At 41.4% G+C, this 27,602-nt stretch overlaps 1 protein-coding gene across 1 annotated transcript in view; it reads right to left on the bottom strand.

Annotated features, from left to right (window-relative positions):
* Positions 1-4,210: 4,210 nt before the first annotated feature.
* arhgap15 (Rho GTPase activating protein 15) overlaps positions 4,211-27,602 on the bottom strand; it is a 686,224-nt gene continuing 662,832 nt past the window's right edge. Inside the window, exon 15 of the mRNA XM_080199371.1 lies at positions 4,211-8,114. Coding sequence (XP_080055497.1) covers positions 7,931-8,114 — 184 coding nt within the window. The 3' untranslated portion in view covers positions 4,211-7,930. The remainder of the gene's footprint in view (positions 8,115-27,602) is intronic.

Below are 27,602 nucleotides of genomic sequence, written 5' to 3'. Positions count from 1 at the left end.
GATCTAGGGTACATGTTCAAAGCTCCTTGAAAGTGGAGTCACAGGTGGACAGAGTGGTGAAGAAGGCATTCAGCATGCTTGGTTTCATTGGCCAGAACATTAAATACAGGAGTTGGGACATCTTATTGAACTTGTACAAGATATTGGTAAGGCCACACTTGGAATACTGTGTACAGTTCTGGTCACCCTATTATAGAAAGGATATTATTAAATTAGAAAGAGTGCAGAAAAGTCCTGGTGATGGTTTGAGTTGTAAGGAGAGGCTGGATAGACTGGAACTTTTCCTCTGAAGCATAGAGGGCTGAGAAGTGATCTTATAGAGACCTATAAATGAGAGACATAGATCAGCTAAATAATCAAGATATTTTCCTGAAGGTAGGTGAGTCTATAACTAGAGGTTTAAGGTAAGAGGAAGGATATACAAAAGTCTCCAGAGGGGCAGTTTTTTAACACAGAGGGTGCTCAGTGTCTGGAACAAGCTGCCAGAGGTAGTAGTAGAGGAGGGTACAGTTTTGTCTTTTAAAAAAGCATTTAGACAGTTACATGAGTAAGATGAGTATCGAAGGATAAGGGCCAAATGCGGGCAATTGGGACTAGCTTTGGGGTTAAAAAAAGAGAGGCATTAACAAGTTGGGCCGAAGGACCTGTTTCCATGCTGTAAACCTCTATGATTCTATGATTGAAGTTTATTGACTGGAAAACAAGTTTTTCCACAAAGCGGAAAGAGAGATGTCCTCACTTCCTTTTGTGGTGCATGTCCCCACGTGACCACTTAAGTTGCATTTTTTCATTAAAAGGGGAAGGTTGCCCAGTGATACAATTGCTGATTATAGGATTCTAAAGGGATTAGATATCATAGACTTTGGTAAGTTATTTCACCTTGTCTGGAACAGTAAAATCAGAGGACATGGCAGGTGTTTGAAGAAAGGTAAATTCAAAATTAATCTGCGCAAACAACAATGAGCGAAATGGTCAATCAATGGTGCATGATCCTGATGGAGACAGTGAAGCAATTAGTATTGATTCATTCAAATGCAAATTCAATGGATTTCTTTCAGAAAAGAATGGGCTGCATATTCTGTCAGATTGCCACTCTGCTCCTATTTTCTTACCTTAGTCTGGAGCTCCACGTTTCTCTCTGGATTTCCAATTCAGACTTGCTGAGTAACGAGGAGAGTAGTTGTTCCTGGACTCCTTCCCTCGGAGTGTAGGATTGTTGTGGGTTGCAATGCCATGCCCCTTTTACATGGCACTAGCTGTGGGAGGGTAGTCGGCGGGTGGGGGGGTAGGTAGTCAGAAGGGGTGGGCTAGGATCAGGGAGTAGTCGGGGGGGGGGTGGGGAGGGTAGTCAAGTGTGGGCGGGTAGTCAGGGTTGGGGGGAGTGGGAGGGAGGTATACAGAAGGGGGTGGAGTCAAGGAGTAGTCAGGGCAGCCTGAGGGGGAATAGTTGGGAATTTGGGAGGGGAGTCACGGTGGGTATTTGTGATGGTGAGGGGGTCAGTGGGGGGTGGAGAAAAGGGTAGTCAGGTATTGGGTTGGGGGGTTAGTTGGTGAGTTAGTCAGGTTGGAATGGAGGGTCATGTGTGTGATTGGGGATAAGTCAGGTGATCAGGTTGGGTAGTTGGAGGGTCCAGTGGGGTGTGATGGAAGGTGATGGGGGCGAGGGGGTTGCTTAATAGTATAGTTACCCAGGTATTAGAACTGATTTTAATGCTTCTAACATTCTCTGGGTAACGACTGTACTGAACAAAGTGGAACAATCCAAAATCTGTGATTTTAAATCAGAGTTTTGTAGGGTTAAAAATCATAGAAACCCTAAGTGCAGAAAGAGGCCATTCAGCCCTTTGAGTCTGCACCAACCACAATCCCACTCAGGCCCTATCCCCATATCCCTACACATTACCCGCTAACACCTCTAACCTACGCATCCCGGGACACTAAGGGGCAATATAGCATGGCCAACTAACCTAACCTGCACATCTTTGGAGTATGGGAGGAAACCGGAGCACCTGACGGAAACATACACAGACATGGGAAGAATGTGCAAACTCCACACAACAGTGACCCAAGCCGGGAATCGAACCAGGCCCATGGAGCTGTGAAGCAGCAGTGCTAACCACTGTGCTACTGTCAGCTGGCACTGCCCAAGGGGCATTCCCCCTTGCCTTTGGCCACCCCAGGTGATCTCAATGGTGTTTTGTTTTACCATTGAGGCCGACACAATCATTCCCCATTCATCAGGAGCAGATGTTTTCGTCGCCAGAGAAAATTTTCCTGGCGAAGCCATGAAGGCAAGTGAGCCTTGATTGAGCGCCAGGCTCACTAAACACATGGAAATAAACATTAAAATATATTGCCATAATTTATTCAGCTTCTTGCCCATTTCCGGTGAGAGGCTGACCTTGACGGAAATTCGGCTCTCATAAGATTGCGAGAGCGGAGAAATCGGGCGTGATTCTGATTTCTCGGCTCTTGTGCGACTTTACCAGCTCACTCCATCCATCAATAGGTGGGGCGAGCCAGTAAAATTCCACCCAATGAATGTTGAAAATTCCCAGGCAATTCCTGTATAGTGGGGACATCTGAGGGATCCCTGCCACATGTTCTGGATACAACTCCAAGGTACTACCATCCAGAAACTGGAAGATCTGGCACAGTTGATTAATCAGTAACTCTTGTTATATAATAAGAACATAAGAACTTAAGAAATAGGAGCAGGAGTAGGCCATCTAGCCCCTCGAGCCTGCCCCGCCATTCAACAAGATCATGGCTGATCTGAAGTGGCTCAGTTCCACTTTCCCGCTTTCTCCCCATAACCCTTAATCCCCTTGCCTACCAAAAACCTATCTACCCGCGTCTTAAATATATTTAGCGAGGCAGCCTCAACCACTTCAACGGGCAGAGAATTCCAGAGATTCACCACCCTTTGAGTGAAGAAGTTCCTCCTCAACTCCGTTCTAAACTGCCCCCCCCCCCCCATCTTGAGGCTGTGCCCTCTAGTCCTGCTGTCCTTTCTGAGTGGGAAGAACCTCTTCACCTCTACCCTATCCATCCCTTTCATCATCTTATACGTCTCAATGAGATCTCCCCTCATCTTTCTAAACTCTAACGAGTACAAGCCCAGTCTATTCAGCCTCTCTTCATAGCTCAACCCCCTCAATTCCGGTATCAGCCAAGTGAACCTCCTCTGCACTCCCTCCAAGGCCAAAATATCCTTGCACAGGTACGGCGACCAAAACTGCACACAGTACTCCAGCTGGGGCCTCACCAGTGCCCTGTACAGTTGCAGCAAGACCTCCCTACTTTTATATTCAATCCCCCTCGCTATGAAGGCCAGCATCCCATTTGCCTTCCTGACCACCTGCTGCACCTGCAGGCTGGGTTTTTGCGACTCATGCACAAGGACCCCCAGGTCCCTCTGCACAGTAGCATGCTGCAGTTTTTCGCCCTGTAAGTAGTAGTCCTTCCTACCATTATTCCTACCAAGGTGGATAACCTCACACTTGCCAACATTGTATTCCATCTGCCAGGTCCTCGCCCACTCGCTCAGCCTATCTAGATCCCTCTGCAGACTTTCCACACCCTCCGCACAATTTGCCGTTCCACCAATCTTTGTGTCATCAGCAAATTTCGACACCTTACACTCGGTTCCCTCCTCCAGATCATCTATATAAATGGTAAATAGCTGAGGCCCCAGCACCAATCCCTGTGGCACTCCACTCGTCACCAACTGCCAATCGGAATAGCACCCATTGACACCCACTCTCTGCCTCCTATTTGACAGCCAATCCCCTATCCACGCTAACACCCTACCCCCAACTCTATGCCCCCTAACCTTCTGTAACAACCTTTTGTGCGGCACCTTATCAAACGCCTTCTGAAAATCGAGAAACACCACATCCACCAGTTCCCCTCTATCCACCGCACTAGACACATCCTCATAGAACTCCAATAAATTCGTCAGACACGACTTCCCCTTAACGAATCCGTGCTGCAATATGGTGGACTAGATTGGTAGAACGCAAAATAAAAGGATCTTCGGTCTTTTCTATCATCCAGCAACTCTTTTGCTCTTATGTAACGTTAATAGAGGCTGGGGAACAGGGTTACTAGACAGGATTAAAAATAACATACAGAGTAAGGCTACAAAGGAGTTCGGAATAAAATATTTTCTGTTTCAAGAGTAACATAGACCAAAATTCAGATTGCGCAAATGGCTTAAGCAGTACGTCTTTTATTTTTGCATTCAATACAGAAATAACATGGTGGAGAAATGAAGCAAAGCTTGGACTGTTATTATTTTCTGGGATAACAGAACTGGTTTGATAGCTATACATTTTAGTTTTACAATTGAAGTGCAAAACATAGGTTGTGGGTAAGGTAGCACGATATATATTTTGTTTGTGATTGCTACAAAAAGTCCAATGTCAGCTGGAGTAAGGCACTTTTTGATGATTCTGGAGCAAAACAAAAGTGATTGTTCCCACATGCCATTGAACATTTAAATTGAATTGGACCACACGAGGCCCAATCTGGTAACGTAAATCAAACCAGTAACACTGCATCCCTTCTCCTTTCCTTATAAAATCAAGTTTAATGATAATTATTGAAAAAAAAACAAAAACCTTCTGTCGTCAGTTTGACTGAACAGTGCAGTATCAGTGCTGAAGATATATTGGAAATATACCTGGAATCTCACAAATACTTATGCTCACATCTCCACATCATATATATGAAAATGTGGCTGAAACCTGCCCATCTGAACACTTAGTTTTTTAATGAATGACACAGTTTTTTTTTCATATTATCCTCAGCTGATAATTCTAGGAAAGGGGCAAACACAAATAGCGTATTTTCGTTTCTGTGTCAATCAGAGTTGCCAAGTCAAAATGGTGAATTGAAAGCTCTGAATCTTGTGCGGTTTTACAAGGAGATTTTTAACGACTTGGGTATTTTCTGCATTAAAAGACAAATTCACAATTGGGTGTAATTCAGAGGTAATGAGCAATGTGATTACCAGCATTGACTATGGGTGATTTTGCGGTAAGTCCCTAGGTATTGGTGAATTACTGATGAATTCAAGCCAGGCATGAGCTTTTCAAAATTATGTGTGTAAGGCTATAATTTTATCCTTAGCACTTACAGTAAAATAATCTAGCCTCAGTATCTTCTTACTAGGTGCGAGGGCAGGTAGTTGAACATTGCACGTCAAGGTATTTTCCCCATTGCCAATATTTACCAGCAGCTTGGAAACTCAACGAGAAGCCAGTAGATTCTAATTTCCTATTGCCTGTCACGTAGTTACCTGCCTCCAAATTCAACACCTCTCCACAGCATGAATTTGGAAATCAAATAAACTTACTGTTACAAAAGATTTCTGTTCTATCAGCGTATGAGAACTATGGGCTTGTCAACGATAAATGTCATCTGAACTGTTGTGTAGACCCTATTGAGATCTTTGTTAACTCCATCTAGCACAATAATATGTGGGAAATGATACATGGGTACTGAATACTAATGCAACAATTAGTTCACACCCTATCACAAGTGGTTCATTGACACTCATATCAGCATGGATTGGGAATAAAAGCATATTGCCTCACACTCTTGAGTCCACCAGCAGGCTGTAATGAGTGTTAGCAGTTCAAAGTCAAATTGGTGGGTAGGAAGAAACTTCTCACCTCAGTGAGGGGCAGCAGTTGGTCCAACATAAAGCCAAACTTCTGACACGATACAAACCTCCGACTGGCTGAAAGTGACAGTTTACTAAAGTGAAGGGGCAACTTGACAAAATATTACACAAAAAATTCCATTTCAAAAAGGTAATGTTATTGTAGCTCTCCTGTTTATCAGGCTGCTTTCATTGATCAAAAGGGTGTGCCAATGAAGGTATAGCCCAGAGAATGTCTCAGTAAAGTTGTATTTTGGAGTATGGGGAAGAAACATATCAAATTAATTTTGTAAATCACAAGAATAAGTTCATTAGATAATGATGCTGACCACTCTATGGTAATTCATCAAGTGACTAGTTCTCCATGCCTAGCCATTGGCAGAGAACATTGATGGCTATTCAATCCTTGGGTATAATAGACAAGTTTGATCTTGTCTGTTATCTTCTGTCAGTACACCCTTGGACAAAAAAAAGGGTGCTCACATGTTGCAGCCTTGAAATTGGATCTCAGACTTCATTTCCATGAAGTAGATGATCTATGGAGAATGAGAAACAGCTCTCCCAGGGAAACGTGTTTGAAGATTGGGCCACTACCATGATAGGATTGGCCATTAGGTATGTGAAGAAGTGGTTAGCAAGATAGCAGTAGCCAGGGTCTGGTGGGTGGGTGGGTGTGAAGAGTGGGTAGGCGGGTGGGTGGGTGAGCAATCAACAGCTGAGGCACAGGGACAAGTAGCTGTAGGGGAGGGGAAATCATAAGAACAGCAGCAAGGTTACTCAGTCCCTCATGTCTGTTCCACCTTTCATGCCTAATCTGTACCCTAATCCACCCTTCACTTGATGAAACCTTTTGATCTCAGAAAAGGTGAGATGCTAACTGATGTAGCATCTACTACTTTGAGAGACAGAGAGAGTGCCACTCTTCTATCACTAGTTATTTGAAGAAGTGTTTCCTAATTTTCCTCCTGAATGGCCTAAGGGAAGATGGCTGAGGCAAATGAGGTGAATGTTAGCCTGAGTGGTAGCTCCCTCCTCCTTTTAATATTCGAAATGGGGGCAGATGCATTCTGGCCTCACATTCAGTGAAGTATATTTTTTAAAAATGAAGCAAGACCATCGGGGAACTTTATATTCCAGATCCAGAAGCCATTGCACACAGTGAGCTGGAGAGTTTTGGATGTGCTGTGGTTTGCAACCTAACAACAATCGAGTCGGCAACTCTTTTATATTTTTACATCTCATGAGAAATCTAGACGCCAGTTTACTGAGAAACCAACATGTTTCTGAAAAAAGGAAAAAAAAACTTTCAGCAAGTAATAGCACTAATAGGAAGGAATTTATAGATTGAAAACTAAAATGACTTAACAAAATATGTTCAATTTACAAAAAAACTTTGAGCAAAATGTTGGGGTGGCACAGTGGTTAGCACTTTTGCCTCACAGTGCCAGGGCCCTGGGTTCAATTCTGGCCTCGGGTCACTGTCTATGTGGAGTTTGCATATTCTCCCTGTGTCTGCATGGATTTCCTCCAGGTGCTCTAGTTTTCTCCCACAGTTCAGGTCGATTGGTCATGCTAAATTGACCCTAGTGTTAGGGGGATTAGCAGTGTAAATATGTGGGATTACAAGAATAGGGCCTGAGTGAAATTGTGGTTAGTGCAGACTTGAGGGGCTGAATGGCCTCCTTGTGCACTGTATTGATTCTATGAAAATTGAGCCAATCTAACTGATACAAAATATTCACTGGACTATTCTATTAAAATCTTGTAATTTAAAAAATCTTGCTCTTCAAAAACAGATTTAATATATTCTAATTACTCACATAGATGCCAATATAGTTTTGTTGTTTTTACTCATTGCTTAGCCATAGATTTTGGCCGTGATTTTGACTGCATCCTAGCTGACCAACAGGTACAAAACAAAAGTCATCACATTTTAATGATCTCATGCACACTGAGGCTTTTTTTGTCAAAGCCTGGGCGAAAGTAATTTCAAATGATGTCACTGGTGCTTCGAGGATGATGTAAGTGAAATAGTTATCAATGAGTAATTATAAAATGGAATAATAATAACCTGGCCTCAGTCAATTGTCACTGATGTGGATTGATACAAATGAAAACACGGGAAGGGTGAATACAAAGGGTAAACAAAAACAGTGGTAATGACCTTGTGCAAGCAGCAGAACGATACAGTTCTATCCAAATTTTCATGAAATACAAGTCGCCTGAGTACACCATTAACCCGCTGAACAAGAGGCACCTTCACTTCTCCTCGGGGTCAAAAATTTCAGTATGTTCCGAAAGTATCAGATCAATTATCTGGTTCTGGTATACCATAGACACTGCCATGTTTGAGGTTTCCTTCTCAGGCCACATGAGAGTTGGTCCAAATACGATGCCTAAGCTCTGTGATGACATGAGGTTCACCAATGCTTTGGCTATAATCCTAGAATTCAAAAAATAGGACAGAGAAAGAAAACATGATTAAACTCCAGGCTTGTTATATAATCAGCAAGAATAAACTACATTCCAGTGTTGAGGTGAAACTTGGGCTCATAAAAATGGGGAAGACTGCTTGGAGATAGAATGATTTTGGCCATTTTGATATTAGCCAGCATCTGCACCCTTCAAGTACAGAAAAACCACAATAAATCCCTCTATACGTTGTCGCTACAAAACTGTTCATCCTCAACCTGAGAGGAGCTCACCTTCATTTACAAGGGGGACAAAGATATTAAGCTAAAATTTTAAGAAAAGTTGAAACTTACTTAATTATTGGCACCAAATGTAGACAAGTACATACTGAATAATGCATGTTAAAGACACGGAGAGTTGACACTATTTGACAAATATTAATTATAGGCCAGAGATATATGTAACTACACCTCTGTGACTTTTTCATTTCCTGTGCCAGCCAGCCTTATGCTTTGCTGATGCTGCCAATCAGTGCCAAATTATGAGCATATTGCTTTGTGCATCAGGAACTCGCTCGAGACTGTTCAGCCTTTCACCTCAGATCTTTATAATTGGCTTAGAAAGGAGAGATTTATCCTATCAATTTTTCTCCACATAATCACAGTGACTATTCTTTAAAAGCACTTAGCTTGCTGTAAAATACTTGCAATGTCTCGAGGTCTTTAAGGTACTCTATAACAGAAAGTCTTTGGTTTTCTATCTTTTTGTTATTGTTTCAGATGGAATTACATCCAAATCCCAGACATGAAGAAAATTGAACTAACTTGCTGCGTTCTCATCAATATTATCAATATATTTCCAAGATAAAAGATCAAGTGGTTTACAGATGACATTGTGCCCTGGATTTTGCACTGTTGTAATGTATTACACTGAATCAGGTAGTATATCAGAGAATCATAGAATCTACTATGCAGAAGGAGACCATTTGGCCCTTTGAGCCTGCACCGACAACAATCCCACCCAGGTTCTATCCCCTTAAATCCACATATCTACCCTCCTAATCCTTCTGACACTAAGGGGAAATTTATCATGGCCAATCAACCTAACCTGCACATCTTTGGATTTTTTATATCAGTGAAAACAGCAGTAGAGTTGTACAAGTTAATGGATGCAAACAAACCCATTGTAAACTCCCTTTCCTACCCAAGCAGAGAAGCGTGCATAGAAACAATAGTGGGGTGACAGTGTTTGTGCACAAGGTTTACCATGAAGGTTCAATGATTTTTTTTCTGGTGGGAGAAAATCCAGAAATGGGCATTATCCCCTATTCTCAGGCTCTACCATCTCACTTAGGTCTTGGCTCGGTCCGAGGCTTTTAGTATAATTTGAACATTTGATCTTTGAGAAAACTTGTCTCCTTTAGATAGGACCTCTCTGCTCGTGGTGTTGCTGCAAGATATTAGTTAATATCCAGAAACAAAATTATTTCCACAACCCAGAGTAACTTTAGGTACGTGATTTTGGGAGTGGGCTCCACCTTAGTGATGAGATCCCACTGAGTGTCCATTCCTCATCTTTTGAAGTAGTCTGAGAGAGGAAGCTGAGTTGGGGTCTTGATGAGATACCACCTTACAGTCCAAAAAGATTCACAGAACCTTTATGCATGAGGTCTATTTTAAGTAAGAGCTCTTAGAAATATAATTATTTACGTGTAAAAATCAGAATTTTAATGTGCGAATATTTGGCTGTTTTTGGTTTGATTGTAGTCTGTGTAATCTCATTCAACCTCCATACATCTTTGGAAACATAAATGTAATGAATAAAAAAAAGTCTTACATCTCAGAAGTGCTTCAAAGTGTCCACATAATTACTTTTGAAAGGAGAAATCACTTGTTACGTCGGGAGATACATCACCCACTGCTCACACACACAAGATCACATAACTGCAACAAAGATCAGTTACGACAGTGATCTACATTTGGGTGGTTGGAAGGGGATTGTTGATTGGGACATGAAGAAAAGTATAACTTTTCCAAACATTGTCGAAGTAACCTTGGCATTTGCATAGGCAGACGGAATCTAATATTTGATCTGTGGGCCAGCATCTCCAGTGCAGCACTATCTTGATGCTATGTTGGCGTTACAGCTTGGATTATATCCTCAAAGCATAGAACTTTGTTTGAACCCATAATATTTTGACTCCGAGGTGAGAGTACTACCAACTAAGCCAAGCTGACACGCTGCTACTGTATATGTCTCTATCATACAACATAGTTACTCTGCATTTATCAACTTATATCTGGCGGCAAACAACCAATAATGGCTCAAGATCTCTTAAAATAAATATGAAAAACTGCTTTCTTTTTCTAGCAAGCTAAAGTGATGTTAAAGAAGATTTGACACCTCAGTCAGAGGTGTGTGTTGGAGTTTGTTCCTGCAACATGCTGCTGTGAAAAAAATTACCACTCTATTGACTAAAGATGCTTCAGCTGTTGGCATAGCTCCTGGACTGTAAATTTTGTGACTACGTTTTCAAGTTTTTAGTTAAAATTAAAATAAAGAAATTAAGACAAATTGCACCAACACTATTTTCTAAATATAATGAAAGCAAAGGATGATAAAGAAGCAATGTGACTCATCAAACGATGCATCTTTAATTATGTGGCTCGGTGTTGATGGGTTTGTTTCCTCATGGTCCTGTGATGCACCTTGGTGCTTTATAATTGCAAGTTGTTGTTGGTGTATTATGCCAGAGGCTGTGTAACGTAAGTTTTTGAATGTCCATTCAAATACTTTAAGCTTAAAGGGCATGACGATTGCATTCTAGTCCTACTCAGAAACAATTTTTACTTCTATATTTTGTTGTCATGATGGGGAACTGTCAGGGGTCAAGATGGGGGTGGGGGGCATGCTGGCAGGGTGACGTTGGGGGATTATGAAGAAAAGAATTGTTAGGTTCAAGCAGTGGGACCGATCTGGAGGACCCCAATGCCCTGATACCGGTGACCTGTGTTGGGGAAGGGGTGGGTGAGCATGCCATCAATGGGGGAGGAGGGGTGGTCCTGATGTTCATGGAGGGAGGAAGAGAGGGCCCTCTCCCCTTCAGAACTGCTTTCTAGAAAGCTACTGAATATCAGTCTGGGCTTTGGTTTACGCTTCTCAAGTTATAATGTGACATCATCAACCTCCCAACTCACTATAGGCTGTAACTGTGAATTCATTATGGCAACAACAGCCATGTCCTTTTTTGCGTGATTCACTCAAAATTTCTTTCTCGTTCAAGCATTAATTCAGGTTAGTCTTTTCCAATCTATTTCACCATTAAATCTATTTGTAATGTTATGATCTTACTGACAAACATCTGCTGCCAACATGATTTTATTCTGGTTTCCCGAAGTTTGAAATAATCATAGTTTTTATAATAGCATCCTCTTGTGGCCATTTGTGTATGTATGCATATAAATAAAATTGGAATAAACCAGTTAAATTGGGCAGTGGAATACCATGTGTATGCTCCAGTACTTTTGACCTGCTAAGATATCACACTTCTCAGCTGGATTTCTTCAGTCATTCATGCCACATGCCTGCAAGGACACAGGCATTGCCAACACCTTGAAAGTTTCCTAAATTCAATATGGAATAATTCAATAATGGCCAGAATTCTTTGATGTCCTACTGCCTACCACTGCTGCCAATGAGAATTAGGTGCCAAATCTCCGTTCTCTGTAATGGAATTGGAGAATCCCAGCCACGGGCGAGGTTGGAGAATCCGGCACCTAGTCTGAAAATGCAGTGCAGCAGTAAATGTAATTGTCTGCACAACAATTAGTTCCTAATTCTTTAAGAATATTGTAACAAAATACAACAAATTTTCCAGCTTTCAGTTCTTGTTCATTTTGTTGCACAGAAAAATCTCTTTTCCTCCTTTTTTCCAGGTTTAATGACCATTTGGCATACAGCTCAGCACTATTACTGGAGGGCAGAATCCACTGCCACTAAGGACACATATATTGATAAATTGAAAGTGTGCACTTTAAATCTGAGAAGATTTGAAATATTGATGTTGTAGGAATTGTCGGGCTAATGCTTTGCTTAAATAAATAAAGTTAGCTGAACAAAATCAGAGTCAGATTAGCTGGACAGACTGCTTCAATGACTATAGCTGTTTGGCTAATTGAAGACGTTAGCCGGGATTCTCCAGCCTCGCCCATGGCTGGCACTCTCCAGTCCCGCCACTGTGAGTGGAGTTTTGACTGTGTGTCAAATTTTCCATTCCTCCTGGCAGCGGCTGGGGGATGTCCGACATCAGAGAATTTTGGCCACTATTGGACTATCCCATCTTGAATTATAAGACACTTTCATGATAGTTCATTGATAAGAAACTTACTGGCAGCACTGTTCTCACCTCTAGTGGAGGGAATGCACTGGAACAGGAGGGTTAAGACATGCACAAAATATGGCAGCAGCCTTATCCCTTTACAGAAAAAATCTATAAGATGATGCATTAGCTGAGGACATTTTAACAAACATTTATAATAAGAAAACAAAACATTAACAAAGAAAACACATTTATGTATTCTGAGGTATAAACATGTCTGAAGGGGACCAGATGTGCTTTTTAAAGAATATAATAACAAGCTGTTGTTAGCTGCACAAAATGTTCCATGTGGCATTTATTGGCGAATGATAATGAAAACAAGACTTAAAAATAATAAAATAATATTTGAATAAAAGACAAAGGAGGAAAATCTAAACTTGACTCATTTCGATGGTGGGTCAGTGACAAAAGTGAAGAACCAGAATTGTATCTGTAACTGCATTGCCAAAATGTTAAATGTCTTATTGCCTTTGGTAACAAGCTGGTGTTACAGATGGTGACTCCTCTTCAGAGTAGAGGCTTACTGATTACAAGAGGTGATGGGCAAGCTCATTGAGACACAAGCTTGTTAATTTCACCACTGTATCTCTTCTAAGTGATCACAGAAGTCTTTCCTACAATGTAGAGCTGTGCATTGTGCTGTTCTAGCTACCAAGGGCTGCTGTTCTTCATATTGAACAAAGACCTATGGAAATAGATGTGGCCTATTACAGTGTTCAATGCTATAGTTCAGTATTTGTTCAGGAAGAATAGAATCAAAGGGAAATGTGTAATTCTACCAGTATGTCATGTCTATTTGACTGCTGTTTAGTGAACCAGCATTTTACAGAAAAGTCTTTATTTTTCGGCTTGCAAAGTGAATAGGTTGTGATCTTTCTCTACACCCTAGCTAAGACTACAACGTTGCATTCTGCACTCTCTCCTTTCCTCCCCTATGTATGGTATGATTTGTTTGTTTAGCACACAAGAAACAATACTTCTCGCTGTTTACTAATACATGTGACAGTAATAAATCAAATCAAATCAAAAATGTTCACGTACCAACTGACTCACGAACAGCTTCTTCCCTGCTGCTGTCAGATATTCAAATGGACCTACCTTGCATTAAATTGAATTTTCTCTACACTTTAGCTATGACTATAGCACTAGATTCTGCAGCTTCTCCTTTCCAGCTCCTCTGTGTACTCTATGAACAGTATGCTTTGTCTGTATAGCACGCAAGAAACAATACTTTTCACTGTATACCAATAGGTAACATCAATAAATCAAATCAAAAGTTTGGTCTTCTTCTATTTCCTCATTCCTTAAGATAATTCCCTCTGTTCATGCTTCTGAGGGGCCAACATTTACTTTAGCTTCTCTCTTCCTTTTTATATACTTGACATAAAAATTCAGGAGCTAGAAGTTATGCTGAAAGTGAGGTTGCCCTGGGAGAGTCACAGGATGAAATTTAATCCAGGCAACTTGGCTTTCACTGGCAGGCCTGGAAGTCAGGATTGGGAGGGCCCAGCTGATTGGGATCAAATGACAGCTGACCAGATAGGGAAATTGGGGCCTGTCCAATTACTTGGCAGGGATGGGCCCTTTAGCATCTTCTGACTGTCTGATAGTGGTGCCTACGGTGATGTAGAGGCCTTCCTCAGTACTGCTCCTCCACTGCCCATGTGCCCAACAGGTTTATTATCTCTTGGGTCAAATTTTAGCCTTTCCATTGGCTGCTGAGCTGAATTTGAAGTGCCATTGTATGTCTCTCAGACTATTCTATATGCCTCCCCTCCCTCTGATCTATTGAGCGGGCTGATCAGTCATGATCATAATGACTGGTGGAGCAGGCATGAAGGGCTGAATGGCCTCCTCCTGATCCTATTTTCTATGTTTTTACAATCCATGTTTCTCTAGCTCTAACTCTGCAAACTCCTGCTGTTGCCCTTTCCAAGTGGAAAGCAGCAGCAAAATGGCTGACCTTCCAACTCATGGAGGCACCTCACTGGTTGGGGATCTGATGGCCCATGATCCTTTCTCGCCATTCACCTCATCCCAAAAGGTGTATTTGATGTGTTCAGCAGCATGCAAATACTCTCAACTGCCTGCTTAACCATCTTACTCGCTATCACAGAAAGCAGTTGAAGCCAACGTATGTTTTCATGAAGAAATGAGACATAGCTCTTGAGGCGGACAGGATCAAAGGATATGTGGAGAAGGCGGGATCAACTATAGAGTTGGATGATCACCCATAATCATAATGAATGATGGAGCAGGCTTGAAGAGTCGAATGGCCTACTCTTGTTCCTATTTTATATCTTTCTATGTAAGTTGGCCATCCACTGCAATCTTGTGGGCTAACCACGTTTCTCTCTGATGTTGATTCTTTTGTCAATCTCCTCCATCAGTTTTCTGGCCTGCCAACTCCTGCAAAATTCTTTGGCTCTCTCTGCCATGAAACTCATTTTGGTGGGGTTCATTAAATTCTGCCCACAAAATGGTAAAAATATAGCAGAAGGCATGCTATAAGGCTCTTCGATGCCTTGGTGCAGGAAGCGGACAGGAGGAAAGAGGTTCACTAGCCACAGGAGACCAGGAGATCCAAGTTGACTGAGTTGCTGTCTCCACACACTTCTGGAATATGCTCCCCATGCCCACACAAATGACCTACCCAATAGTGTCTCGTGTGGCCAGTGCCAGAAGTGAGTGCACGTGACATGGACACCACTTTGGACACAGAACAGCACTCAAACGGCCAGGAAATACACAAATACATTTTTCAGCCACAGAATCTAATTGGATCTTGTGTAAATATTAGCTGCATATTTTAGTGACCGGTAGTGTTTATAGAGTTAAAACAAATGAACGAGAAATAAACTAACTCATGAATCAGTATGCATTTAAATAAAAGGTGACTGAAAGAAAGCTTGCACAAATCAATTGGATTACATTACTGGCATCCTTGCAACATTGGAAGGAGATAAATATACAAGGCAGAAACAAAATAATTTGTCAAAGATAAAATATGTGGGGTGCTCTGTTATGAACTGTATATGAATCCCAAAAATACATGCCAAATTAAACACAAACAGGATACTACTTCTTAAAAATTATAGCCTAATAGCACTAAGCAAGAATTCATCTTTACAGAGAAAGGCTTTGTACACCCATTAGTCTTTTGGCAACAGACAGAAAAGTAATATAAATTTAATAACATAAAAGAGGGGAAAGGAAATGCCAAAGCTATTCCTTGTCAAGCTCAACTGGCAAAAGCAGTGATCCATCAATTTAAGATTATTATTAGAGACAATCTATAATCCCAGGCTAAAGATGCTGGAACACAGAATCATGGACCATGGTTTCTTGCAGTGTGTAATATTTTCCAAAGGCCAGTTGAAAAAGTGTTGCTAATTCAGCGAAACCTTTGCAAGCATAAGTCATGTGCTCACCTTGCAGCGGGTTTAAGCGCTGCCTGATTCAGAGCTGCTGCTTTTAGATGTACATCAATAATTGGTGGAATGGGAATTTTTTATTAAAAGGTAATCCACAGGCAAACATAAATGGTTTTCTGTTGAGTGTCGGCAATCTCTATGTAATCCTGAGATTGTAAAACTTTGTTTGAATATTGTACTATCCACGTCCACGTGCCTCATAATTTGTAACAAGCATTGCAGTTAACTTTGTTGAAAGTATCAACATCCTATACTTACTTATACAATGCATTTTTGAGTAAGAAAGCCTAATTTCAAGAGAATCTGAATTTATATGGTTCCCATATCATAGAATTATAGAATCCCTATAATACAGAAGGAGGCTATTCGACCCATTGAGTCTGTACTGGCCACATTCCCACCCAGGCCCTACTCCCGTAACTCTCATTTACCCTGCTAATTCCCCCTGACACTCGGGTCAATTTAGCATGGCCAATCAATCTAACCCACGCACCTTTGGACTGTGGGAGAAAACAGGAGCACCTGGAGGAAACCCATGCAGACACGGGGAGGAAGTGCAAACTCCACACAGGCAGTGACCCATGGCTGGAATTGAACCAGGGTCCCTGGCGCTGTGAGGCATCAATGATAACCATTGTGCCACTGTGCCGGCCCTCATATTTAAAGACATTTTTAAGTGCATTTTCACCAAATAATAATTTAACAATGAGACCCCACCAAAACCAAATAAATGAAGAACCAATTAATCTGATTTTAAGGGAACTTAAGGAAATTCCTTTCGTTATGAAAGATTTCACAAGACATTTTAAAATGAATGCTTCAGCTTAAGAATTTTCTGAATAAGGGGGATATTGGTCATACTAAACCTCTGCCCAGAAACAGGCCCATGTGGTCTGGTTGTCACAAGAAAAGAAACTCAAAACTAAACCTTTTGAAATTCAAATGACAATATTCATACCTTAACACAGTAAAGGAGCAACTGCTTTTGTGAGACACAAGGGTGATCTTACCAAAGGAATTCTAAGTGCCAAATGAATGTGAAAACAGGAAAGATTCATACCCCTTGTTTGAGCGAGCTCCCAGACTCGATCTTGTGCCAGCTAATGCAAAAAAGGAATCAAAGTTGGTAGGTAGGGGGAGGGGACAGAATCAATCATGCTGGAATCCGGCTGCTGACTGTAGGTACCACTATTGTGCATGCGCCTTGATCTTTCAGTGTTCTGTGCATCAATGTACATGGTAAACCAAAAGATGTTACCCCATGCCCCCCCCCCCCCCACAACCAGGCCGCTGGATTCATGCCCCCGCCCCCCCCTCCCCCCCCAACCCCTGCACCTTCCCACACCCCCCTTGGACATCGCCCTCTCAATTGTTAGTCTCTCTGGCTGATCACTGGCCCGATATTTCCCTAGTCCCTGGTCGATCACTGCCCTGATACCCCTTAACCCCTGGCTAATCGCCGCCCAGTAGCTCCCACTATCGGCTGATCACTGCCTCAATAACCCGAGCCCCTAGCCCTTCCCCCATTGCAGAGTGCACAAGCCCCCACCCACTTCTCCATAGGCCCTGCCCCTGATGGCCTTGCCCATTCCTCGTAGGCCTTGTCCCTTGGTACTGTCCAGTGCCTAGTGGACCATACCAAGGTGCCTGGTGGGTAATACCAGGCTAGCAGAGTCAGGTTGCCAGCCTGGCAGTGTCAGACTGGCACTGCCCAAGGGGCACTGACACCCCCTGCTACCAACCACTAGGGTGCCTTAATAGTGTGAGGCTTCGCAGTGTCTGTGGTATTGCAAGAGGTGAGAAATTGGGCACAAAACCGTTTTTTTGGCTTTCTCGCAATCTTACTGGCTTGCCATGCCAATTGATCAGCAGGATGTACGAGTAGGATTGTTCTAGTGAGAGAGAGAGGTAAGGCAGATGCTGCTACGTAGAAGCGGAATGCTGGTAGGAATGCATTTTTCTTTTCAACGGGAACAGACAGAACATTTTGAGATTTAAGGGTTACTGAAGCGGGCCTTACTAAAGGAAACCAGATCTTGGAGATTCAGGCGAGTAGACTGATTTTTGAAGCATTCTGGAATTTGCAACTTGGCATGGCAGGGAAAAATGCGCCTGTCAAAAGCTGGGAATAACTTGGGATTCCTTCGTGTAATGCAATCTATCTGCCAGAAGATTGGTGTGCAGGAAAGGGCTTGGAAGAAGAATCTCGATTCCTTTAGTTAGTTAATACAAAAATGCCTTTTCTTTAGTTTGATGAATTAGGTGCCTGTTAAGGGATGTTGATTTACGATTATTTCAGTTTTTTTTTACAGTAAGGGTCTTAAAATGTAAAATCTTGTCCTTTGCTTTATTTCCATTAGTCATTGGGAAATTTGAAGTTATTGGTCCCTATGGGGAGTGTATTACCCACTGTTGCTAAAATAGTGGAGGCATGAGGAGAAACATTTTCATGCAGAAAGTGGTTAAGGTCAGGAATGAATCGCCTGGGAGTGTGGTGGAGACAGGTTCAATTGAGGCATTCAAGAAGAAACTGGATCATTACCTGAAAAGGAAGACTGTGCAGGGTTACTGGTAAGAAGTGGGGAAATGGTGCTTTGTAATTTGTTCATTTGGAGGGGTGGTGCAAGCACAAAGGGCTGAAGGCCTTCTTCCATGCTGTAACAATTCTGTGATTCTGCTGTTTTATAGTGTCTTTTTTGGTATAGATCTTCTAAATCCACACCAGCACGCATACAGCACCTCGGTATAACATTTAATCTAAATGATGCCCACTCCAATAACGCAACATCCATCAGCATTTAAATAACAACCTTCTGACCTACAGATAAGCGTACTCCCACCTGTACCAAACTGGAGTTATCAAGCAGAGAGTAAGATTGAACCGACAAACACAGGATGAAAGAAAGTGGTTTTGGAAAAGAATTGTAGGAGTTAGTTGCTCAGCGCTGGAAAAAGAGCCCCATGGTGAAGTTTATGGAATGGGGACAATTGGTAACCTGAAGGGTTCTGCAGAGGTTATCATGTACATCTGCTCAATAGGGGCGGCACGGTGGTACAGTGATTAGCACTGCTGCCTCACAGCACTGGGAACTTTGGTTTGAGTCCCGGCTGTGTGGAGTCTGCACATTCTCCCTATGTCTGTGTGGGTTTCCTTTGGGTGCTTTGATTTCCTCCCACGTCCGAAAGACATGCTGGTTAGGTGCTAAATTCTCCCTCAGTGTACCCAAGCAGGCGCAGGGGTGTGGTGACTAGGGGATTTTCTCAGTACCTTCATTACAGTGTTAATGTAACCCACTTGTGACACTAAATAAATAAACATTTGGCAGAAGAACCTGCAGAAATCTAAGCGAAAATGCATAGGAACCAGATGTGCCATTTTTTCCAATATTTGGAACCCATTGGATTATTTGTGCTGTTGAAAGCTGTGGCAATCTAAATCAATTACAATTGTACCTGTTGGGAACTAAATTTAATAGATAATAAGACTTCAGGTGCAAAAGATTTATTCTCATTTAGCTAAAAGATTAATATTAAACATCTAACATGATCTCATTTTAGAGTGAAAATGAAGGTTGAACTTGAATTACAAATGGGCTAATAATTACATATCCATGTTTCAATAAGAGTCCAACACCTCACCCAAAGAGTATCTCCTGATTTTATTTGCTAGGATTTTGGGTTAGAGGATTTTTACAGTTTCCCAGTTCTGGAAATATGTGGATATATGACATATGGAAAGACCTGAAGTATTCTTCTGTGGTGACTGAACGCTTCTTACACCTAAATTAACGGTCCTTCATGATGGCCAGAATTTTCTGGCCATTCAGGACAGCAAGTTTTTCTGGTCCCGCTCCAGTGAACGGAGATGTGGCCGAGTGCCAAACTCTCCGTCCTCGCTTGCAGCAGTGGTGGGCTGTGAATGGCTGGAAAATTCAGGCCAATACATCTACCAAGGCTTCAACAGCAGTGATATTGTCAAGCAGAGAAAGAGCCAATCAAATTGGCAAATTCTCATAGACAGCAAACCAGCAAGTTAAAAGCAGATTATTCTTTACTTTTCATGGTTTCCTTTACAGAGTGGAAAGTAAAGATTGGGGCATATACATTAGAAGCTAAAATATCATGAGCAAACTTTTCAAAATACATTAGAAAAACTTTGGAATCTTTTGTAATAGTGGGAAAAAAATATATAAATACACCATTATAGAACTAGTTTTCCAGGGCCAGAAAGTTTGCTCAGATTAAGTATGCCATGGTATGCTGTTAAAGACCCAGATACGTTTCATTAACAAGGCACAATGTTTCCAGGGTTTTTAACAGGGCCATTAGAGCATTAAAGAGGCAATTCTTTGACAGTTTAGTCACTTTGAAATGATTGTAATCTGCAGGGACTTCAACAGAGCACCCAACGGAGAAGTGTCAAATCGCTGACAGAAACTTCTGGATTTCCAAGTTATCTGTGCGTATGTGGACTCTCAAACTTGCTGTCAGTTTCAGAGGCTTTTGTTATCATTAATACTGCAAAAATCTGGGCCATATGTTCAGGAGCCTGAAGAAAAAACGCTTCAGCCAAATTCTTATTCAACTTTTAAAACCTACAATTATCTCTACAAGGAGAAAACATTAGATTGATCAGAAAGTTTAGGTGCACTGGGGTATAGATAAAGCTGAAGTGCCTTTCTCTGTCTGACAATAACGTTGTCAGCACTGAGATCATATCGATAAGATAATCATAAAATTTAAATGTATTTACCAGAAAGGTTAGACCAAAGCATTTTGTTATCTAATCTCTCTTCATCTGTGACAGACTTCAGTCTATGAACCCTTCATCCTTTCTGGCCAGTTCTGATCATTTTCTCACTGTGAGGACCGCTTGAATAGTATCAGAGAATCATAGAAATCCTACAGTGCGGAAAGAGGCCATTTGGCTCATCGAGATTGCACCAACCACAATCCCACCCAGGCCCTAGCCTCATATCTACTCACTAATCCCTCTAATCTACGCATCTCAGGAAACTAAGGGGCAATTTTAGCATGGCCAATCAACCTAACCCGCACATCTTTGGACTGTGGGAGGAAACCAGAACACCCGGAGGAAGCCCATGCAGACACGAGGAGAATGTACAAACTCCACGCAGACAGTGACCCAAGCCAGGAATCGAACCCAGGTCCCTGGAGTTTTGAAGCAGCCGTGTTTTTGAGTGAAGAAACTATTCACACTGTATTTTTTTAAGATTTCATTTTAGTCACTTTAAAGTTTTAAAGTTTATTAGTGTCACAAGTATGCTTACGTCAATACTGCAATGAAGTTACTCTGAAAATCCCCTAGTCGCCACACTCCAGCATCTGTTCGGGTACACTGAGGCAGAATTTATCATGGCTAGTGCACCTAACCAGCACGTCTTTAGGGCAGTGGGAGAAAACCGGAGCACTTGGAGGAAACCCACACAGTGACCCAAGCCAGGAATTGAACCCGGGTCCCTGGCGCTGTGAGCAATGCTGAACACTGTGCTACCATGGAACAACAGCATAAATTTGAGGCTATTGGAAAAGTTGTGGTGAAGAAAAGACCATTTTCCCCATTGAAGCATTCCTTTAGTACCCTAACTTTTGTTTCAGCATCGGGAGGACAGCAGAAATCTTGCGGCACAAGAGGCTGGACTACACTTATTCTATAATGAGGATCACCACATTTACACTAATTTTCAAATTATGCATTTCGACCACTTCACTTCTGTTCAGTGCTGCAAGACACGAGTGTATCGTAGTATCCAAGTGAGTGATTCATGCTTCTATGCTCAAAATTGCCCAGTTTAATCAAGATAGTCGGCAGCTCCATGGTGAATTTATATCCATGCTGTTTAGTTGGCTTCCTATGATTACTAATTAGGTTTCTCTGTTTAATTGACTATTGAACCCAATTGCATTAACTTTACGGTCCAGAAGCACATTACCTCACAAAACAGATAGGTCACAAGTAGAACCCATGGTCTGCCTTTACGAGTGATGTGAATCTAAAATATTAAAATATTACACAAGCTTCGGAATTCCAATGGGAACAACTCAGGCTATGTACCTTCTCAACCTTATTCCACTATTCAGTGACATAATGGCTGATCTGCAACCTAAATCCATAGAAACCACCTTTGCTCCACTTCCCTTAATACTGCCGGATCACAAAAAAAATCAATCAACCTTAGAATTAAAATTAACCATTGATCTAGCATCAGTTGCCATTTGCAGAAAAGGGTTCCTAACTTCTTTCATCCTATGTGTGCTGACATGTTTCCTAATTTCACTCCTGAAAAATCTGGCTGTAGTTTTGAGACAGTGCTGCCAGTTATAGACTTCCTTAACAGCAGAAATAGATTCTCTATACCTATCCTGTTTCTCCACAACATCTTGAAAACTTTCCATCAAATTACCACTTAAATTCTCAAAATTCCAAAGATTACGCCCTTAGTTAGTGCAATCTCTTCTCATATTTTAACCCTTGGTGTCCAGGGATCATTCTGACCAACCTATGGTCCACACGCCCCAAGGGCAACATATTCTTCCGAAGGTGTGGTGCCCAGAACTACACTCATCATGCTAGATGTGGTTTAGACTGGACTTTTTTGTTAATAGCTAATGCATGACTTCTACTCCCTAGTATCCTAACCTGCTAGATATGAAAATGACAACATGTCAGCAGAAAAAATGAGTAAAGTACATTTATAATGTAGATGAGGTTAAGTTGTTCCACGAGATTTGTGGACAGAGAAGGTTTTAAAATATAATTTCTGGAAATATGAATTCACATCAAACAGAGTTTATGTACTGACAAAGAAAGACCTGAGTATTTTATGCTGTACTTGCTCGATATATGCAATGCAACCTACATATGTAAACCACTGTGTGATTTTCAGAATATTTTTCAATGGTTTGCAGTAAATTTATGAAACATAATGAAAGGCACGCAGAGAAAATACCGCATTAGCCCAGCTAAAGTAGTAAAGGGAGAATTGCTCAAGGGTGAGATGACTAAGTAGACTTGGCACAAAACTTGTCCCTGTCAAGAATAACTTTTCTTGTTTATGATGCAATTTTCCTGATTGTTGATACAGAGACAGGAATTGCACAAAAACTGGAGAGTCATCATTAACATAGGATCGTCAAACCACAGTTAAGAATAACTGGTTCAATATTTGATTTCTATTAATTAGAATTTAATTTGACTTAATTTGGGTTTGGTAATCCTGACTTAAAATGTAATTTTGTTTCCATGGTTCTCAGTGAACATTCTTAAACAGTTAGTGCACGTTGACATCATGACTGACCAGTCAGGGATTTAAAATACAGAAGGAGGCCATTTGGCCCATTTTGCCCATCCCAACTCTTTGATAGAAATAAAGGCAAAACAGTGCCGGAATCTGAAACAAAAACAGAAAGTACTGGAAAATCTCAGCAGGTTTGACAACATCTGTGGAGAGAGAATAGAGCTAACGTTTCATGTCTGGATGACCCTTCATCAGAGCCTGCTGTAGGGTCATCTAGACTTGAAACATTGGTTATATTCTCTCTCCATTGACGCTGCCAGACCTACTTTGATAGAAATGCTTTGTTCAGTCCCACACTCACAGTTCTTTCTAACCATATATAGAAGTTATCTTCAATTATGTGTTCAATTGTCTTTTGAAAATTTCTACAGAAACTGCTTTCACAACCTTTTCAGATCATTCAGATAATGGGGTGATATTCCAGCCTTGCCTTGCCTGGTACATATCACATTGATCCCGGAATGTTAGCACTGCTGCTTCACAGCTTCAAGGAGCCAGATTCAATTCTGGCCTTGGGTAACAACCTCTGTGGAGTTTTATGTTCTCCCCATGTCTGCATGCGTTTCCCTCAGTGTGCTCCAGTTTCCTCCCTCAGTCCAAAGGTTTTCAGGTTAGGTGGATTGGCCATACTAAATGGTCCTTTAGTGTCCCAAGATGTGAAGGTTAGATGGATTAGCCATTGGAAATGTATGAGTTTACCGGGATAGGGTGGGGAGAGGGCCTGGGTAAGATGTCTGTCAGAAAGTCAGTGCAGGCTCGATCGGCCAAATAGTCTCTTCTGCACTGTAAGGATTCTAAGATTCGATGATAAAAATTTCAGAGTATAGTCCTTGATATTTATGTAAAGGAAATTATCCCAAATCAGGGACTTAATTGAACTTAGATATGAAAGAAACATGTGGCTGCTAAAATAATTCTTACAAAATTATGGTATTAATTTTTAGTTAAAATGAAGTAAAATAAACCTAACATGGTCATTCTTTCTAATAGAAAGAAATCTCACAACACCAGCTTATAGTCCAACCAGTTTATTTGTAGCAAATGCCCCAAGCTTTCGGACACGTTGTTTCTTCATCAGGTGGGTGGGAGTTCGAAGGAACAACATATTCTGAAAGCTTGGGGCATTTGCTACAAATAAACTGGTTGAACTTTAAGCTGGTGTTGTGAGGTTTCTTTATGTTTTACCCCAGTCCAATGCCAGCATCTCCACATCATTCTTTCTAATGCCAGGTTACATGATGTCAACTTATATTTATTGTTTTTCAATATAAATAAACAAAATATTCTTGTTGAGTGAAACAACTTGAAACATGCTTAATTTTGATTCCAGTTTGTAAAATTATGCTCAGAAATATCATGGAAACATTTATTAAAATCAGAGAGAGGAAAATGAATGACTCAAAATGTCCTCAGGTTCAGTGGAATGCTTTTGATGTAAAATAGTTGGGAGAGAACAGGTGGGAAAAGGCGAGATCCAGAAATTCCGAGACTCTATTGCAGTCTGGCATTTCTTATTGAGTGTGGGAACATGGTGAATTTCTGGTCATTTCATTCCTGGTTCAACATCTCCTCACGCTATACCACTGTCCCAAGGACTGCTAATTCATGTCTGTCCCGACACGTGTGTCAACTTGATTAATTGAAATTATCTGGCCTCAAATATCTGAGGTGGCAGCACAGTGACACAATGGTCAGCACTGCTGCCTCACAATGCCAGGGACCCAGGTTCTATTCCTGGCTTGGCTCACCCTCTGTGTGGAGTTTGTACATTCGCCCTGTGTCTGCATGGGTTTCCTCCCACAGTCCAAGGATGTGCAGGTTAGGTGGATTGGCCAGGCTAAATTGCTCCTTAGTGTCGGGGGGACTAGCTAGGGGAAACGCTTGATAGGGCCTGGATGGGATTGTGGTCAGTGCAGTGTCGATGGGTGGAATGGCCTCATTCTGCACTGTAGGACTCTATGATTCTATCTTCTTCATAGGACATTCTGAGGTGGTAAAGGTGCTATATCAATGCAATCTTTGTCTATGGTTGATGAGACTTTGAACAAAGATATTTGAATCATCGATAGTCACAGGCGAGATGCCTGAAGATTTGAGGATGGCAAATGTTGTGCCTTTGTTGAAAAAGGGTTGCAGGAAAAGGCCTGGGAACTACAGACCGGTAAACCTCACATCCGTGTGGGTAAGTTGTTGGAAGGTATTTTGAGAGACAGGATCGACAGGCATTTAGAGACACAAGGGCTGATTAGGACAGTCAGCATGGCTTTGTGAGTGGAAGATAATGTCTCACAAATTTGATTGAGATTTTTGAAGAGGTAACCAAGAAAGTAGATGAGGGCAGTGTAGTTGATGTTACCTTCATGGACTTTGGCAAGGTCTTTGCCAAAGGACTGCACGGTAGGTTGTTGGGTAAGGTTAAATCTCAGTGGATCCAGGGTGGGGTAGCTAAATGGATACAGAATTGGCTTCTTGACAGAAGCCAGAAGGTGGTTGTAGAGGGTTGTTTTTCAAACTGCAGGGCCTATGACCAGTGGTGTGCCTCAGGGATTGGAGCTGGGTCCACTGTTATTTGTCAATTATATTAATGATTTGGATGAGAATATAGGAGGCATGGTTTGTAAGCTTGCAGATGATACCACGATTGGTGGCATAGTGGACAGTGAAGAAAGTTATCTCGGATTGCAATGGACCTTGATCAATTGGACCAGTGGGCTGACAAATGGCAGATGGAGTTTAATTTAGATAAATGCGAGGTGATGTATTTTGGTAGACTGAACCAGGGCAGGACTTACTCAGTCACTGGTAGGACACTGGTGGGAGTTACAGAACAAAGAGATCTAGGGGTACAGTTCCATAGTTCATTGAAAGTGGGGTCACAGATGGACAGTGTGATGCAGAAGGCATTCAGCAAGCTTGGTTTCATTGGCCAAAACATTGAATACAAGAGTTGGGACATCTTGTTGAAGTTGTACAAGATTTTGGTAAGGCCACACTTGGAATACTGTGTACTGTTCTGGTCATCCTATTATAGAAAGGATATTATTAAACTAGAAAGAGTGCAGATGAGATTTACTAGGATGCTACTGGGGCTTGATGGTTTGAGTTATAAGGAGATGCTGGACAAACTGGGACTTTTTTTCCTGGAACGTAGAAGGCTGAGGGGTGATCTTATAGAGGTCTATAAAATAATGAGGGGCATAGATCAGCTAGATAGTCAAGATCTTTTCTCAAAGTTAGGAGAGTCTAAAACTAGAGGGCATAGGTTTAAGGTGAGAGGGGAGAGATACAAAAGTGTCCAAAGGGGCAATTTTTTTCACACAGAGTGTGGTGAGTGTCTGGAACAAGCTGCCAGAGGTAGTAATAGAGGCGGGTACAATTTTGTCTTTTAAAAGTGTTTAGACAGTTACATGGGTGAGATGGAAATAGAGGGATCTGGGCCAAATGTGGGCAATTGGGATTAGCTTAGGGGTTTTAAAAAAAAGGCAACATGGACAAGTTGGGCCAAAGTGCCTATTTCCATGCTGTAAACCTCTGTGACTCAATGACTCTATGAATAATTAACAGAGGAATGAGTCACAGTAAATTGATTCTGTACCTTTCAGTTATGTTGCTGTTGTGTTGATGTTTTGAACCACTGGTTAGGCACATTTGTGCCGCATCAATTGGTGTTAAAATATTCACATTCCGATTTGACTCTTCAGTTCAGAAGTTGCACAAATTTTGTTATAATGAGTTTTACAATTATAAAATGATTACTTTTCTCACTTTTTCAACAAATTTTCATAGACTGCTTTCTGGAGTGAAGTGTTAAAAATGAAATAATGGTCTACAAATACTATCCAAATAAATGTAAGGTAAATATAATCAGGAATTTCATGACCTACTCAAAATCTTTGTAACTTTGTCACAGATTGATTCCAGAACTGAACAAACAATGATACTAGCTGCATGTATCTCAACTGTACCTTATTTTAGACGTGTGAAAGTTTCAATAGCATTTTGGATGTAGATCTTTTTAACCACGAGCTGAGACTTTGCACCGTTGGGCTCATTTACTTGCTCATTTAAGGCAGTAAATTATGGGCTAACAATCTCAAAGTCAGAAAATCTCAGCCACATTCTGCATTCAGAATTCTCTGTCATTCCGTTTCTCTCTCCCTGCTCTGTCTATGTGCTTCACCACACATAGGCAGGTTTGAATACACTGAAAATGCAGCAAAACAATTCTGTGTTTCTCTCCTTTTCACTTCTGTTGAACTAGTTCTCTCCCTCTGTTCATCTTGTTTAATTTACTCAGCTTATTTTCTTTTCTTCCTTTGCTGCAATCTTTCCTTCCATTTGTTTTTACAAGATGGCCTACAATTTCTTTCAGTATTTCAGAGGAATTG

The sequence above is a fragment of the Carcharhinus amblyrhynchos genome, chromosome 11 (genome assembly GCF_965287045.1).
Source record: "Carcharhinus amblyrhynchos chromosome 11, sCarAmb.v2.hapA, whole genome shotgun sequence".
Taxonomy (NCBI): Eukaryota; Metazoa; Chordata; class Chondrichthyes; order Carcharhiniformes; family Carcharhinidae; genus Carcharhinus; species Carcharhinus amblyrhynchos.
Note: the sequence above shows the minus strand (reverse complement) of the source record. Positions and strands in the feature narration are given on the sequence as shown.